A 17,118-nucleotide genomic window follows, 5' to 3' on the forward strand; every position below is an offset into this window, starting at 1 on the left:
GGCCTGTGCCCGGGGGAGGGGGCTGACGCATCTCCTCATTGAGGAACAAGGTAGGGTTTACTCTGCCCCGCCACCTTAGCGGCCAATGAGAGCTTTAGGGGGCGTGGCTTCTCGCTGCGCTAGCAGATTGGCCCTCAACTCTGTCAATCCTAATCTTGAGGCCACAGAGTTCGCGGGGAGAGAAGAGGGTGGAATAGGGAGGAAAGGGAGCGTGGGGAACGTGTGGTTGCCCAAAGAAGTCTTAAGAATTTTGCAATCCGCCTCAGCAAGGAGGCCTGGGTAAAGGGAGGGGCCGGGAGGCGTTGGGAACCGACCCAGGAGTTCCGGGAACCCCTTTACCAGTTCAGTCTCGGCGGAGGAGCGGGGCCTAAAAAGTGACGCCACGCCCCCGCAAGGAGAGTTTGCATATTTATGAGGAGACGTCGAGATCTTTGGAGGACCTGGCGGTCTAGAGGGACCAGAACTCCTTGTTCCTAGCGCGTTTCCGTTTCCGCTAGGATATTGGCGGTTGGTGAGCATCATGGCAACCGTGGTGAGTGCTGGCGTGGGGAGAGCTGAGGAGCGAACTCGCATCCCCGAGACTGAGCGGGAAGGGTGCTGGGGGTCCGGACCCCTGGGTCTGAGGGAGGAGGGTGCTGGAGGCCTGGACCCCTGGATCTGAGGGAGGAGGAGGCTGGGGGGTCTGGACTCCCGGGTCTGAGGGAGGAGGGTGCTGGAGGCCTGGACCCCTGGGTCTGAGGGAGGAGAGGGCCTGGGGGCCAGGACTCCCGGGTCTGAGGGAGGAGGAGGCTGGGGGGTCTGGACTCCCGGGTCTGAGGGAGGAGGGGCCTGGGGGCCAGGACTCCCGGGTCTGAGGGAGGACGTGGTTGGGGGTCTGGACTCCCAGGTCTGAGGGAGGAGGGACTGGGGGTCTGGACTCCCAGGTCTGAGGGAGGAGAGGGTCTGGGGGCCAGGACTCCCGGGTCTGAGGGAGGAGGAGACTGGGGGGTCTGGACTCCCGGGTCTGAGGGAGGAGGGTGCTGGAGGCCTGGACCCCTGGATCTGAGGGAGGAGAGGGTCTGGGGGCCAGGACTCCCGGGTCTGAGGGAGGAGGAGGCTGGGGGGTCTGGACTCCCGGGTCTGAGGGAGGAGGGGCCTGGGGTCCCGGGCTCCTGCGTCTGAGGGATGAGGAGGCTGGGGGCGAGGACTCCTGGGTCTGAGGAGGAGTAAAGCGGCTGGTATCCTGGAATCCTGGATTCAAGTGGTATTCAAGGTGTCAGTGGTGCGATCTTCCAGTCCTCTGGGCACAATCCGGTAGCCAGTTCTGCAGACTTTTGCCCTAAAGTTTGATGAGGATTGTAGTATCTTGGGCTTCAAGCCATTCAGGGGCCTTGGGTTGTTGATGGTATGAATGGCACCTGAATACAGGAGGAAGCTCAGGTGAGGACCTGTCCTGTGTGCTTGAGAGTGTGAAGTTGCTTAGCCTTGAGCCACACACAAGAGTGTTGAGAACCTGGAGGGTGTCTGTGGGGAAGGGGACCTGGCTGGGGATCTTGTCATGGGATTGTTTGGGCCATTTTCGTATTTCAGCACCTAATACTCAGTGCGGACGCTCCGTAGGTTATCACTTGAATGTTTGAATGAATGAATGAATGAATGCATGAGCTCTGTAAAGGAGAGACCGGGTACACTGGCCCTGGCACTTGCTTGAGAAACATCTGAATGAAGAAGGGATGTGGCCTTAGCTTGGGGGTTGAATTGGGCTTCCGGCTACCTTGGTTCCCATAGTGACCCTGGTCAGGATGGAGGAGGGGTGGGGGCGATAGTTACTGGTGTGGGGGGTGGGTTGGAATTTGAGTCTGTGGCTGCTGCCATGGCAAAGGGGGTGGATTGGGGAGCAGAAGCAGAAGAAGAAAGGTGATGGCCACACTCCTGAGACCCAGGTCCCATGGACATTGATGAAGTACTGGAAGTTTGAGGGGATAGTGGATGCCGAGTCTTAAAATGACCTCTGCTGGTGCGCCTGGGTGGCTCAGTCGGTTAAGCGTCTGCCTTCGGCTCGGGTCATGATCCCAGGGTCCTGGGATCGAGCCCAGCATCGGGCTCCCTGCTCGGTGGGAAGCCTGCTTCTCCCTCTCCCACCCCTCCTGCTTGTGTTCCCTCTCTCGCCGTGTCTCTCTCTGTCAAATAAATAAATAAAAATATTAAAAAATAAAATAAAATAAAATAACCTCTGCTTCCATGGGGTCAGTGGGCAGCACAGCGTAGGAGAGGCTTCTGGTGAAAAGGAAGGCCTTGTAGGAGGCAGGTCTGTTTGTGTTGGGATTGCTCATAGTTGGGACTTCTGGATCCATGCCCATTTATTGCCACAAACAGGGTCTGATAGGATGTGTCGCGATGTGTAGAGCTATGTTCTGAGTCTTCTGATAGTTTGGGGCCAGTGTCCACTGCTCTTGGTTCTAGCCTTTTATGAGGAGAGGATAGGTGGGAGGGAAGCTTGTGACCATGTGGTGGCTACTGTCTAAACTCCAGAGACTGGAGGCTTCCATTAGGTTGGATGCTTTCCTCTCCTCTCCTGGTGGAAGAAGAGAGACCTGTGGGAGGGAAGAAGGGTTGGGGGCAGGTGGCCAAGGGACTGAGTCAGCAGGCTGGCTGCTTAGGCTTTCCTTTCCTTTGCTGGAAATCATGAGGGGCACCTGACTCAGTCAGTGGAGCGCAGGTGACTCTTGATCTCAGGGTCATGAGTTCAAGCCCCATGTTGGGTGTAGAGATTCCTTACAGAAATAAACTTAGAAAGAAAGAAATTGTGAAATACTCCAGTGTCAGATAATAATACAGCTTAGGACCCACCGCCCAGATTTTTAACAGCCTTATTGAGATATAATTTACATACCATACAATTTTTTTTAAAGATTTTTTTTTATTTATTCATTTGACAGAGAGAGACACAGCGAGAGAGGGAACACAAGCAGGGGGAGTGGGAGAGGGAGAAGCAGGCTTCCCGTGGAGCTGCGAGCCCAACGCGGGGCTCGATCCCAGGACCCTGAGATCATGACCTGAGCCGAAGGCAGATGCTTAACGACTGAGCCACCCAGGTGCCCCTCCCATACCATACAATTTACCCATTTAAAGTGTACGGTTTAGGGGCGCCTGGGTGGCTCAGTCGGTTAGGCGTCTGCCTTCGGCTCAGGTCACGATCTCATGGATCCCGGGATCGAGCCCCACGTCAGGCTTCCTGCTCGGCGGGGAGTCTGCTTCTCCCTTTAACCCTACCCCCTCTTGCACTCTCTCTCTCACTCTCTCTCTCTCAAATAAATAAATAAAATCTTTAAAAAATAAAAAATAAAAAAGCACGACCAGAGGGACGCCTGGGTGGCTCAGTTGTTAAGCGTCTGCCTTCGGCTCAGGTCATGATCCCAGGGTCCTGGGATCGAGTCCCACATTGGGCTCCCTGCTTAGTGGGGAGTGTGCTTCTCCCTCTCCCTCTCCATATGTGTGCTCTCTCTCTCTCAAATAAATAAATTAAAAAAAAAAATAAAGTGTACAGTTCAGTGGCTTTTAGTATGTTCACAGTTGTGGAACTGTCAGCTCAGTCAGTTTTAGGACATCTTGATCCTCCCAAGAGGGAAACCCTGTAGATAGCTCTTGGCCATCATCCCCCAATCCTCTCATACCCCCAGCCCTAGGCCACCACCAGTGTATTTCCTGTCTCTATGAATTTGCTTATCCTGGACATTTCATGTCAGTGAAATCATACCATATGTGACCTTTTGTGTCCACTTTCTTTCACTTCACATGATGTTTTCAAGGTTCATCCACACTAGGGCATATGTTGGAACTTTCTTTCTCTTTATGGCTGAATAATATTCCAGGTGTGGACATAACGACGTTTTGCTTATCCATTCATCTGTTGATGGACATTTTGGATTTTCCCACCTTTTGGCTTTTGTGAATAATGCTGCTGTGAACACTTGTGTGAACCTTCTGGGGGTTCTTGAATTGTCCCAGGGGGTACTTATCTCTCTCCCCTATATGAGAAGAAATGGTCACTGGCTCCTCTTTTCAGAGAGCTGGGGACACCAGAGGACTCAGTCCCTGCTTGTTGAATCAGCTCAGACTTCAGTACATCATTCATCCAAACCCCAAATGTTGAACCCCAAGTGAACAAGCAAGAGGTAGGCTGTGCCCTTCATGGGACTCCCATCCACTGGAGCTGAGAACACTGATCGGACAGTCTCCCTCCTAAATGTGAGATTACATGGGGAGATTGGGCTCCCAAGGGAGACCTTTCATTCTGTCCAGACATCCAGAGATCCTGGAACAAGTCAGGCTGGGCAGAGGTCAGGGAGGGCCTCCCTTCATGAGCGTCGCTTGATCTCATTCAGTGAGGGAGGCGGGGAGAGCAGGCTGGACTCTGGGACATGCACATGCAAAGGCCTAGTGACAGAGATTCGGGCAGCGCGGTACAAGGGGGCTGGGCAATCGGGGACCAAGCATTGATGTCTGTCCTTCCAATCATGGGAGCAGGGAGGACTTCTTCCTTCACCAAATAATTCCTGGGCACCAAATAATGTGCTAGGCCCTGGGGACAGAACTATAAATGAGACAGACACGGTTCTTGTCTTTCTGGGACTCAGTGTACTGGGGTCAACCAACCAGCATTAGTTGGTGACAAACGAGAAGGGTGGGAGTGACGGATGTTTGGGCTGTTGGCCTGCCTGTAGGGAAAAGGAATGGAGAGGACTGCCTCCCGGGACGTGGGCGGGAGGGACAGAGGAGGAGGTGGTGAAAACTGGGATCATCTGACTCTTTTGACATGTCTTCGTCCGCTCCCAGACGGCCACAACCAAGGTCCCAGAGATCCGAGATGTGACGAGGATTGAGCGTATCGGTGAGTGAGCACGTCCAGACCCTGCCTGCCCACAACAGAGCCAGCCTGCCCAGGAGTGCCTGCTGGGCTTGGCCCAGAACTGATTGTCCCATCACTCAGCACAAACCGTGGCATCTGCAATGAGGGCAGAGATGAGGTCTGGTCATTTCTGGCTGTGTGCTAAACAGATAACCAGTGGACACATGAGTTTGTGACCTGCCAAGTGCTCACAGCCATCCCAGGAGATGTGCATAGCGACTGTCATCCCGTATTGTAGCCGAGGAAACCGAGACTCAGAGCAGTCAAGCCATGGGTCCCAGCTCACCCACGGAGTAGGCTGTGAATCCAGGAGCACGAGGTTGGGGTGTAGTGGACCAGAAGGGTGTAGCCTCCACAAAGAGCTTTACCTGCGTGGAAGAGACTATACTCGTTCGTGCACATTCGTTCACTCAGTGCCTACAAGAGAGGCCCTGAGGTAAAGAGCTTGTGGCTAGGAACATGGGTTCTGGAGGCCGCTGCTGGGGACCACTTCCGTTGCAAGAGGCTAGTTGCTCTCAGTGTCCTTATCTGCAAAATGGGGCAAAGGTGGTTCACCTCATGAGTTGATATAAGATTCCATAAGGTCAGGCGTATAAAGCCCTTAAAGTGCAGGGGCCAACACGTTTCAGCTGTCAGAGGGCCGGGCGCTGTTGGAGCTGAGGACCCCCTAGACACTAACTGCACCTAGTACCTGCCCTCAGGGTGCTTACAATCTAGTGCTGGGGTCAGCAGATCTTTTCTTAAAGGGCCAGACGGTAAATCTCTTGTCTGTGGAAAATACTCAGTTCTCTTGTTGCAGTGTGAAAACAGCCACAAGCAGTGTGTAAGGGAATGGGCACGGCGGTGTGCCGATAAAACTTTATTTGCAAAAACAAGTGACTGGCCCACAGGCTATAGTTTGCCCAGCCCCGGTCCAGTGTGAGACATTGAAATCCCAGGTCTTTACCTCTTGCTCGGCTGTGTGGTCTTGGGCAAGGGGCCTGACCTCTCTGGGCTCCCTCCTCAACTTCATGTCGGTGAGGGCCTGAGGAGGTTATTGAGCCCCAGAAGCCCTCTGGGGTGGAAATAGCTAGCACTCTGTTTCTCAGGGTTACGTGGAATGAAATGAGAATCTGTGGGGCCCCGTAGGCTATAGACGTAAAGTAATTGTGATCGTTGGCTGTCACGGTTAGATCCTGGTCTGATGATGTGGCCAACCAGGTCCCAGTGATTCTGGGCCACTATGCTGTATCCTAAGGGCAGCTCCGATTTATTAAGCATTTGCCCCGACCAGCCATCCTCCCAGTGAGGTAGAGACTCGGACTCCCCATCTGACCAAGGAGGAAGCCAGGACTGCGAGACGAAGTCCCTTTCCTCAGGCCGCACGTTATCCCGAGCTGGCTGGTAACTGTCTTCTGGTTCTTTCCCCTGACACAGGCGCTCACTCCCACATCCGGGGGTTGGGGCTGGACGATGCCTTGGAGCCCCGGCAGGTAGGGCTGAGGGCGGTGGGGTGGGAAGGCTGACCCAGGGAGGCCTCGAGCACGGGGGCCCCAGGGCCCTAGGGAGTGTTAGGGTCTCCCAGACCTTTGGCTGCCTAGCTATAAAATTTAACCACGTGTAGAGTTTTATTAGTTTAAAAAAAAAAATGGGGGTGGAAAAGGTTTGGCTTTTGTTTTTAGCTTTTTCCCCAAGTCCTAGCCAACAGCATGCCCTTTTGTCTCCCTGGCCTGGAGGTGGGGGAAATGGGGTGGCAGCCCAGTAGGAAGTCCCCTGGTGTGCTCTCACCTCTCACCCCACAGGCTTCCCAGGGCATGGTGGGGCAGCTGGCAGCCCGACGGGCAGCTGGTGTTGTGCTGGAGATGATCCGGGAAGGGAAGATCGCAGGGCGGGCGGTGCTCATCGCTGGCCAGCCAGGCACCGGGAAGACGGCCATCGCCATGGGTAAGAAGCTTGTCGGGGCAGGAGCTCTTCTGGTCTCTGCCAGATAATCCTTACTGTGTAAATCCAGGTTGGGTTCAGCCACATTTAACAGACAGCTGCAAATGGCAGGGGCGTAAGCCCTCTGGTTCATTCTCTCACATAGAAGCTTCTGAGCGTAGGCCACCTAGGGCTTGTTGAGCAGTTCCATAAAGTATTCTGCCTTCCCACCTCAACATCCTCTGTACTTGCTTCCATGTCAGGGTCACCTCATGTTCCAAGAGGGTTGCCTAAGCTCCAGCCTTCCCACCTATACTCTCACGTAGGGGGAAGGAGAAAGGGATCTTGCAATGATTGTGTACCTCCCTCCCTTTAAAGGTAGCTCCCTTTAGGGCGCCTGGGTGGCTCAGTTGGTTAAGCGACTGCCTTCGGCTCAGGTCATGATCCTGGAGTCCCTGGATCGAGTCCCGCATCGGGCTCCCTGCTCGGCAGAGAGCCTGCTTCTGCCTCTGACCCTCCCCCCTCTCATGTGCTCTCGCTCATTCTCTCTGTCTCAAATAAATAAATAAAATCTTTAAAAAAAAAAAAAAAGGTAGCTCTCTTTAAGCAGCAGTCTTGGGACTCCCACACCCTTTTGCTTATATCTTATTGACCAGAACTTAATCATATCCTTAACATTCTGCTGCGACACGATGAGACATTAGCACATTTCTTATTTTTTTTTTTTAAGATTTTATTTATTTGATAGAGAGAGAGACAGTGAAAGAAGGAACACAAGCAGGGGGAGTGGGAGAGGGAGAAGCAGGCCTCCTGCCGAGCAGGGAGCCAGATGTGAAGCTCGATCCCAGGACCCTGGGATCATGACCCGAGCTGAAGGCTTAACGACTGAGCCACCCAGGCACCCCACATTTCTTGTTTTAATGTGGACCGTTGCTTCTTTAGTGAAGTGGGGGTCCTGGGCCAGACACTGGGGACACTTAGATGAGTAAGACCAAAGCCTTGACTTTAGGGAGTTTCTAGGCTTGGGGACACAGTTCCTTCCAGGGTGGTGTGTGCTGTAATGGACAGAGTAGGCTCCTGACCCTACTGAGGGAGCAGGGAGGGATGCGGTGACAGTTATCAGGAGAGCCTTCCCAGATAAGTCAGGCCCTGAGCCAAGACTTGTAGGGTGTCTGGGAGTCTCCCGGGCAGACAATAGGGAATGGGATTGCCTGGCACAGAGTGTGGCCCATGTCTGTAAAGGGGACTAGGAAGAGTCCCCAACTCACACTGGTTGGAAGGGTTCAGTGACTTCCTGTCTGTGAGACTCGGTGTGGTGCTTGGAGTGACCGCAGGATCAGCCCCGCTGTCCGCCAGCCAACCCCAGGTCAGACAGAAGACCCGTCCCCGGGCTGGTTCCCGGTCATGTGGCAGGTTCATGGTTGAGCACCAGTGCCTGCCTGCCGCCCCCAGATCGCTTCTCTGCAGGGTGCCTCCCACGCCAGCGCTTGTTCTGTTGTGGTCCCCATTCTACAGAGAGACAAACAGGCTCAGAGCAGACAAGGCTTCTCAGGATCACACGGTGCTAAGCGGTGAAGCCAGGATTCGAACCTGGGCGGTCTGGCTTTAGAGCCACCACCCTTGACTATTTCCACCCTCTTTGGGCCTCTACCTGCTCATTACCCCCGAGCCTGGAGGCTAAACAGCTCCTAGAGGTTGGGAGACAGGCGTGGCAAGATTATAGGGTCATGAAGTTGGCCCTCTGGGCAGCATGGGGCTCGAAACCAGGCCTCCCTACGCCGCCCGCCATCCCTAGCTTTCTCCGCGTCTCCGTGTCTGCCCCCAGTGCTGAGTCCATCTCAGCTACGCTCCTTCCCGAGGACGGAGAGAGCTGGTTTGCCCCAGAGTAGGTGTCGCCTTGGTGCCAGGCTGCACCCACCTACCCAGACCACCTGTTCCCCAGGCATGGCACAGGCCCTGGGCCCTGACACCCCGTTCACAGCCATCGCGGGCAGTGAGATCTTCTCGCTGGAGATGAGCAAGACCGAGGCGCTGACACAGGCCTTCCGGCGGTCTATTGGCGTTCGCATCAAGTAAGCACAGGGCCCAGCTTGGGATGGAGCCAGCCTCCAGCGGCCTCAGGATGACCCCTGCCCTATTTGACTTGTTCTCTGCCCGAGGGCTCATGGGAGTTAGCCATTCCCAAGGGCCCAGGCATTGGGCTCTCTGCTCACACCTGTTCTCTGCCTAGGGAGGAGACTGAGATAATTGAAGGGGAGGTGGTGGAGATCCAGATTGACCGGCCAGCGACGGGCACGGTGAGTCTGCTGCGAGCCTAGGCCTCCTCCAGGCCTGGAGGGCGGGGCGGCAGAATCCGTGGACTGCTTGAGCTACAGGTTGGGAGCCCTCTACGTGCCTACGGTGTGGGGGGAGGGGGTCAGTAGAGTGACAGTTTATCCACTTGCGAGTGACACCGTGAGCAGTTAAAACCAAGTGGTGTCATGACAGAGAAGGTCTGGAAGTTTCTCACAGTTCATTCTTTTTTTTTTTTTTAAGTTTTATTTATTTAAGTAATCTCTACCCCCAACATGGGGCTCGAGCTCACAACCCCCAGATCGAGAGTCGCATGCTCTTCCCACTGAGCCAGTCAGGCGCTCCCTCTTAACAGTTAATTCTTTTTTTTTTTTTTTTTTCTTTTTTTGGTGCAAAATGGCAGTTTCATCAAAGCATGGGGACAGGCCCTGTGGGCAGAAAGAGCTGCTGCACTCTCTCACAGTTAATTCTTAAAGGTCAGGCTTAAGAACCTGTTCTGTGAGATTTTATGGAGCTTAGCACTAAAAGACATTTCCTATCCAGCTTACATGGTCGTTGTGATTTGCTCCCTTTTTTTTTTTTAAGCTAAGAATAAAAACATCCTTATAATATAAAACAGATGTAAAGAAGCACGTAAAATAATTATGTGGTTAGTAAGTTATTATAAAGCAAATCCCCTTAGAACCACCATCAAGATAAAGTAGAGAGGCTCCTGGGTGGCTCAGTCGTTAAGCGTCTGCCTTCGGCTCAGGTCATGGTCCCAGGGTCCTGGGATCAAGCCCCGCATCGGGCTCCCTGCTCCGCGGGAAGCCTGCTTCTCCCTCTCCCACTCCCCCTGCTTGTGTTCCCTCTCTCGCTGTGACTCTCTCTGTCAAATAAATAAATAAATCTTTAAAAAAGATAAAAAAGTAGAACTTTGCCCGGCCCCCAACCCCTGGCAGCCCCAGATCTCCTTCCCGTGTCCATGGATTTGCCAGTTCTGGGCGGTTCTTACACACGGGGTCCTGCAGCAGGGGACTTGCCGTGGCTGGCTTCTCTCACCTGGCGCGGGGTTCTCCAGGCTGTGCTTTCTCCGTCTGTAATTCTCTTTTACATGTTAAGTTGTAGTTGCTGGTAACATGCCAAATAATGGAAAGCTTAAACATGCTTCAAGCCTGTTGACCTCACACCGAGTCACCTTCTGTTCCTGTGTCTAGTCGCGTGGACACTGTCCTCTTCTTTCATTTGCTCGTCATTCTCAATGGAAATAGGTTTCAGACGCATGATTGCATTGACTTGCAATTTAAAAAAAAAAAAAGATTTTATTCATTTAATTGAGAGAGTGAGCAAGAGAGATAGAGCACGAGCCGGGGGGTGGGGGTGGAGGGAGAGGGAGAAGCAGACACCCCGCTGAGCAGGGAGCCTGATGACAGGTTCTGTCCCAGGACCTTGGGATCATGACCGAGCAGAAGGCAGACACCCAACTGACTGAGCCCTCCAGGTGCCCCTCAACTTGCACTTTTAACCCCTGTCCACAGTCTCCTAAATTAGTCCCATCCACCGGCAATTATGTTTTGAATTTTAAAAATATGATAGGAGAGGGGCGCCTAGGTGGCTCAGTTGGTTAAGCGACTGCCTTCGGCTCAGGTCATGATCCTGGAGTCCCGGGATCGAGTCCCGCATCGGGCTCCCTGCTCGGCAGGGAGTCTGCTTCTCCCTCTGACCCTCCTCCCTCTCATGCTCTCTGTCTCTCATTCTCTCTCTCAAATAAATAAATAAAATCTTAAAAAAAAAAAAATGATAGGAGAATATTTAAACATAGAGAAAGCCACTCCCAAGATCGTTCTTTTATTGTATTTTTTTATTTTAAAGTAAATTCTACCCCCAGCATGAGGCTGGAACTCAACAACCCTCAGATCAAGAGTCGCATGCTCCTCTGACTGAGCCAGTCAGGCATCCACCCCCCACAAAATAGTTTTGATTTTATTTTATTTATCTTTTTATTTTTTTAAGTAGGATCCACGCCCAGCGTGGGGCTTGAACTCAAGACCCTGAAATCAAAACCTGAGCTGATATGAAGAGTCAGACACTTAACTGACTGAGCCACCTAGGCGTCCCACAAGATAGTTCTTTAAGTTAGATTTCTGTTACAGAAGAAATCCATGGATGCATCCTCCCTTCAAAAATGTAAAACCAGGGGTGCCTGCCTGGCTCAGCTGGTGGAGTGTGCTTGATCTCCGGGGTCATGAGTTTGAGCCCCACGTTGGGTGTAGAGATTACGTAAATAAATAAATAAATGTATAAAAAATACACAGGGCTCTAAGGTAGGCAAGCTGACCCTCAAGACCACAGAGATGGAGACCATATATGACCTGGGCACCAAGATGATTGAATCCCTGACCAAGGACAAAGTCCAGGCCGGGTGAGTGGCAGGGGGCCACACTGGGTGGCCAAGGTGGGGGATCTTGGGCCCTTTCCTGTCCTCACTTCCACCCTCCTTCCCCCCCACCCCCGCCACCTGCAGGGATGTGATCACCATTGATAAGGCCACGGGCAAGATCTCTAAGCTGGGCCGCTCCTTCACACGTGCTCGAGACTATGATGCCATGGGCTCTCAGGTGGGTCAGGGCTCTGGGGTCCCCTCACTCCAGGCACCAGGATGTTTGCATCTCCTCCATCACCCCCATGGCCCAGAGGGTCTGGATCCTCCAGTCACCCCAACCCCATGTCCCTGGCACTCCTGGTTCTTCCCTGTACCCTATGGGACAGCCAAGGCCCTTCACCTTGGCCCATTTGCTCATGGTTTCCGAGGTCCTCCGGGAACCCCCGATCCTTCAGTGCTCTTGAATCCCCTAGTGATGACTACTCTTGGACCTGGGGTGTCTGGATTCTCAGCTCCATTCCAAGGAGTCCAGAGTCCGATCTCCCCCTACGCAGGCCTCTTTGAGCCCTCTTTCATGCTCTTCTCCACCCTTGTCTCTCCTTCCTTCCCCACCCTCCCCCCCCCGGCTCCATAGACCAAGTTCGTGCAGTGTCCAGATGGAGAGCTCCAGAAACGCAAGGAGGTGGTCCACACCGTGTCCCTGCATGAGATTGATGTCATCAACTCCCGCACCCAGGGCTTCCTGGCTCTCTTCTCAGGTGAGGCCCCTCAGACTGGCCCTGCTCTGTGCAACCCCCCTTCCTCGCCCTCTAGCACAACCCCCTGGTTCGTGTCTCCCACTCTGTTGCTGTCAGTCCCTCTTGGGTGGTTCAGCGGGAGCCTGCATGTCCTGCCCTCTCTTCTTCCTGGGTTCTCTGTCTCCGGTCCTCCTCCTCTCTGGGATGTTTGGGACTCCCACCCCTGCTGTCCCTTTGCCACTCCAGTCTTGGTCTCTCTTCCCTCTGTCCCTGGTGTCCCATCTTTCTCTATCTTGGTCCACCCTCCGGCCCTGGGTCCCTGTCTCCTGCCTGATCCTCCCCACGCCACCCCTGCCTCCCTCAGGCGACACAGGGGAGATCAAGTCAGAAGTCCGAGAGCAGATCAATGCCAAGGTGGCTGAGTGGCGTGAGGAGGGCAAGGCAGAGATCATCCCTGGGGTGAGTACTGGGGCATGGCCGGGGCAGGCGGCTTTTGGTGGTGGGAAATGGGAGGAGAGAGGCTCGGGTGGTGGGTTTGACGTACTCCCCAATGGCTCCCAGGTGCTGTTTATCGACGAGGTCCACATGCTGGACATTGAAAGCTTCTCCTTCCTCAATCGGGCCCTGGAGAGTGACATGGCGCCGGTCCTCATCATGGCCACCAACCGTGGCATCACCCGGTAAGCCAGCTGCTGGCCCGTCCCTCAAAGGCCTCTGGGAAAATGGGGTGCTCCAGGCAGTGGGTATAGGCACAGGGTAACCAGGGCATGTTTGTTGAGCTCCCTGCTAGGAAGGGTGTGGGCTTGGGTGTTGCAACAAGGCTGCCCCCAAGTACCGGGGCCCAGACAGAAGGCTGTGCTTCTCCCTCAAACAAGGTAGGCGGGTGCTCAGGGCGGTAGGCAGGCAGCTCTGCTTCGTAAGGAAGCTGAGGGACCATGTTCTTTCTGTCTTTGTTCCCGGAACCCCGGGGGCTACACTTCCCAAACCGTGTGCCGAGGCATCCCAGCGTGCTGCAGAGCACACAGAGTGCTGCGGAATGGTTTAAGTTTCTGAGGGATGCACAGAGATGTGTGTTGGACACTGCGTAAATCACTACACTTAGTTCACTTTTCCCTAACCACTTTACAGAACAGAGCTTAATACTACTTTTGGCTTAAGAATGCCTGGGAAACATTCCCGAGCCATGAAGCGCCCCAGGTTCTGGTAAAGCTTGGGGACCCCTGCCCTAGGGTGTTGCCAGCACCCCTCGCCCTGTCGTCCCAGCTGGCCTTCTTCTCTGCCTCGTCTGTGTCCTGGGCGGACAGGGAGGACGAAGTGGGGGTTCAACAGCCCCCAGGAGGCTGAGGCCCGGAGGACCACCCGTCATCACCGCAGGGGGCAAATGGGCAGACTGTCCCTGGCTTGTTTCCCGGGTGAGCCGCTCCGACCCTTAAAATAAGCTCAGGAGGTGGATATTGTATCAGCCCCCTGTTACAGGTGAGGACAGCTAGGCCCCGTGACGTGCACGGAGAAGGTGTCAGGGCCAGAGTTGGATCTCTGAACCAGACGGGGAGAGACCAGCCGAGGGCGGGGCGCCTCCCGGGCCAGGCCGCAAACCCAAGTCACTCCTCGTTATCTGCACACCATGTATTTGGGAGTCTGCATCCTCTCACTAACGTTGATTTGTAAGCCCCCCCCCGCCCACCCCCCCACCCCCAGTCCGTACTGGCGACACTCTGGGGCTCAGGTGCAGACGCGCGCGGAGAGGCAACACATTTGAGTCGCCCGATATGGACACTCCAAACCAAGGTCGTGCAAGGTGACACCCCGCCTGCCTTCTGGTTTCAGCTCACCTGCTGTAAATGAGTGTCCTTTTCCCGATCTGTTTAGTGTCGCATTTGCCACATTTTATGCCTTTTATTGGGGATTTCGTGTCTAAAGGGGCCCGTCACTGCCCAGTGCCCCTAAGCAAAAGGCTGGGGTGGATGCGCCTTATAGAGGAAGTGTGTGTGTTAGATGAGCTTCATTCAGGCCTGATGCAGAGTGTTAGCCGTTAGCCATGAGTTCAAAGGGCGTGAGTCAATGACGTTTGTTAAATAAGATGTCTTTAAATAGAAGCACATAGGACCAGGTTATATGTTGGTTGGTTGACAAAAATATTGTGATCAGAGGCTCACAAGAACTTAACCGTGTACGTCCCGGAGAAGCGGTGGTGCATCATTTGCTGCTGAGCGTTTGCCCCACTTTATAGAACGTAAATACCATGAATAACGAGAATCCACTCTAGCTCCTGGCCCTGCGCTGGGCCGGGTGCAGCGGGGAATAGGACCGGCAGTCTCTTCCCTGTGGAGCTCTACGTCACGCAGAGGAGTGGGACCTTGATCCAGTAATCCCAGATAGAGATACCTAGCTAAAACCAGCCCAGCCCTGTGGGGGGGTGACACAGCTGGGGGGCGGCTGCACTGTCGGTGGTGACAGCAGCCATGAGCTGAAGGTTAAATGGCATTTGCCCAGTGAGTGGGCCGTGGTGGGGGTGGAGAGGAGAGGAAATGGAGAGCTGGTTCTCGGAGCATCTCCCTGACAGCCCTCCCTGACCCCCTCCTCCCCAGGATCCGGGGTACCAGCTACCAGAGCCCCCATGGCATCCCCATCGACCTGCTGGACCGACTGCTCATCGTCTCCACCTCTCCCTACAGTGAGAAGGACACAAAACAGATCCTCCGCATCCGGTATGGGCAGAGCCGCTGGTGTTCTGGGGCAGGACCAGGCTGCGGGCCTGAGAGGCAGGGCTGGCACCCACCCTGTTTGGCAAGTGGGGGCGGCAAGGTCTGAGGGGGAAGGTGTGTGGGTCTGCAGGAGGTACGGCTGGGCTGCGCATCCAAGTAATGGCGTCTGATCTGGGGCTGGGGAAAGAGCCCTGGCTGGGGAGCGTCGGGGGGCCCAGGCTGCAGGCCCAGCCTGTGCCTCACTGGCCCTTCTTGCTCAGCGTTCTGTGGTTCTGAGGACATAGACTCCACATGTCCCCCAGGATGTCCCGCAGTGCCCTGGGGGGGAAGGGCCGGCCAGGCGTCCTGGCCCTGGCTGACACCCCCCCCACCCCCGCACCTGCCCACAGGTGTGAGGAGGAAGACGTAGAAATGAGCGAGGACGCTTACACAGTGCTGACACGCATCGGGTTGGAGACCTCGCTGCGCTACGCCATCCAGCTCATCACGGCTGCCAGCCTGGTGTGCCGGAAACGCAAGGTCAGCCCAGGGAGCCCCCAGGGCCAGCCCGAGTGAGTGAGTGAGTGAGTGCCCCAGTCACCGCTCCAGGGGCTCCGAGCGCATTGTTGGATTTAATCCCAGAACAGGGGTTTTCAAAGGCCGGAAACTTGGGTCAGTGGAGTTTATACCTGTATCTCCTGGCCTGACACCTAGCAGGTGCTTCGTAGATGTCTGTCAGCTCCAAGTTACCGCTGTCCAGTCCATCTTCCAGATGAAGAAACCCAGGACTGGAGGGGTTGGGCCCTGAGCCGGGAGGTGGCCAAGGCAGGATTCGAACCCAGGCAGTCTGGCTCCAGAGTCCCCATCCTGACCCACCTCCCCGAGAGGGGCCCCACTGAGGTCTGACCATCCCCTGTCAGGGCACGGAAGTGCAGGTGGATGACATCAAACGGGTCTACTCGCTCTTTCTGGACGAGTCGCGCTCCACGCAGTACATGAAGGAGTACCAGGATGCCTTTCTCTTCAACGAGCTCAGTGAGTGTCCCCTGCTGCGCCTGTCCCCAGGGTCACCCGCCCCAGAGGGCAGGCGGGTATCTGATCTGGAGATCTCAGGCCCTGCTCCCTGGGCCACACTGACCACCTGGCCTTCCTTCCCCCGACAGAAGGCGAAACCATGGACACCTCCTGAGCTGATGTCACCCTCACCCTCTCCCCACCCCACCCCACCCCACCCTGTTTTCTACTAGAGTTCTGACACTGTAACTTTATATAAAATGGTTCTGAAACTGGACCCATTCTCTCTTTTTTTTTTAGAGTGAGAGCTCATGGAGCGGTGAGGGTGGGGTGGCAGTGGGGGCAGAGGGAGAGGGAGAAAGAGAGTCTTAAGCAGGCTCCAGGACACCCAGCGTGGAGTCCAGTGCGGAGCTATTCCCATGACCCTGAGATCATGATGACCTGAGCCAAAATCAAGAGTCAGACACTTAACGGACTGAGCCACCCAGGCGTCCCTGAAACTGGACGCATTGTGTGTGTGTGTGTGTGTGTGTGTAGACGCGTGCATGCACCTTGAGCCTGACAAAAGACCACCTGAGTGCAGTTTGAGAAGCCTTTATTATTAGGAGGGGAGGAAAGAAGCATCTGCTGGCTCCAGGAGTTGGGGTGTGGGGGGGACCCTTAGAGGAACAGGAGGCCTGGGAGCGGGGGGCGGTCACAGGCCAAGGGTTGGGCTCTGGGACCCCCACAGTCGGAGTTGCTGAGGCGGCAGGGCCCGCAGCGACAGCTGAGGGCCACGGGGAAGGAGACCATGGGGTCCACGCCAGGCGGGCATCCAGGGAGCCGGATGGAGGCAAAGCGCAGCTCGTGGTAGGTGCAGACCGGCTGGGGCACAGGCGGCAGGACGGCCGGCAACACTCGCACCTGTGGGCCGGGGGGTGGGGGGGGGGGCATGGCTATCCACCTGTGGTCAGCAACCCCCCCCCCTGAGCTCCCCTGCTGCCCCCCACAGGTCACAGACTCAGGTGTCCAGCAGACCCCCTGTGCTCTCCCTCCCTCCCACATGCCCAGCTCGGACTCCCCAGTTCCCCAGCCCCTGCCCAGGGGGTGGGCCACCCTTCCATCCCGGCTGCCGCTTCCCATGTGATGTGGGCCCGGCCCTGAGTAACCCACCCGGAGCTGAGGCGGCAGCACCTGTTCCCACTCCAGCAGGGCTGCCCCCCCCCCCCCCCCCCCCCCCCCCCCCCCCCCCCCCCCCCCCCC

The 17,118-nt window shown here is 55.5% G+C and overlaps 2 protein-coding genes across 3 annotated transcripts in view; one reads left to right on the plus strand and one right to left on the minus strand.

The window, feature by feature from the left end:
• Positions 1–167: 167 nt before the first annotated feature.
• On the plus strand, positions 168–16,153 carry RUVBL2 (RuvB like AAA ATPase 2). Of its 2 annotated transcripts, none has more exons than XM_034986955.1 (15): positions 168–532; positions 4,816–4,870; positions 6,305–6,360; positions 6,670–6,811; positions 8,730–8,859; positions 9,018–9,084; positions 11,374–11,480; positions 11,583–11,676; positions 12,076–12,199; positions 12,543–12,637; positions 12,740–12,858; positions 14,767–14,886; positions 15,273–15,402; positions 15,783–15,897; positions 16,029–16,153. In XM_034986955.1, the coding sequence occupies exons 1-15, from the start codon at positions 521–523 to the stop codon at positions 16,049–16,051; spliced, it is 1,389 nt and encodes a 462-aa protein (XP_034842846.1). In that variant the 5' UTR covers positions 168–520; the 3' UTR covers positions 16,052–16,153. The 2 variants fall into 2 exon arrangements, with proteins under 2 accessions (XP_034842846.1, XP_034842844.1); XM_034986953.1 differs by having other exon boundaries at positions 169–532; positions 16,026–16,153.
• Positions 16,154–16,454: 301 nt separating this feature from the next.
• LOC117997963 (lutropin subunit beta) overlaps positions 16,455–17,118 on the minus strand; it is a 1,337-nt gene continuing 673 nt past the window's right edge. The window contains exon 3 of the mRNA XM_034986492.1: positions 16,455–16,779. Within this exon, the coding sequence (XP_034842383.1) occupies positions 16,537–16,779 (243 nt within the window). The 3' untranslated portion in view covers positions 16,455–16,536. The remainder of the gene's footprint in view (positions 16,780–17,118) is intronic.

This window comes from Mirounga leonina, unplaced genomic scaffold (assembly GCF_011800145.1).
Source record: "Mirounga leonina isolate KUSES-001 unplaced genomic scaffold, KU_Mleo_1.0 Mir_376, whole genome shotgun sequence".
Lineage (NCBI taxonomy): Eukaryota > Metazoa > Chordata > Mammalia > Carnivora > Phocidae > Mirounga > Mirounga leonina.

Excerpts from the sequence above, each read along its gene's own strand:
- RUVBL2 (XM_034986953.1), top strand. Across the intron at positions 12,859-14,766 it reads ACCAACCGTGGCATCACCCG|GATCCGGGGTACCAGCTACC; the intron begins GTAAGCCAGCTG and ends CCTCCTCCCCAG. Across the intron at positions 15,898-16,025 it reads CTTTCTCTTCAACGAGCTCA|AAGGCGAAACCATGGACACC; the intron begins GTGAGTGTCCCC and ends TTCCCCCGACAG.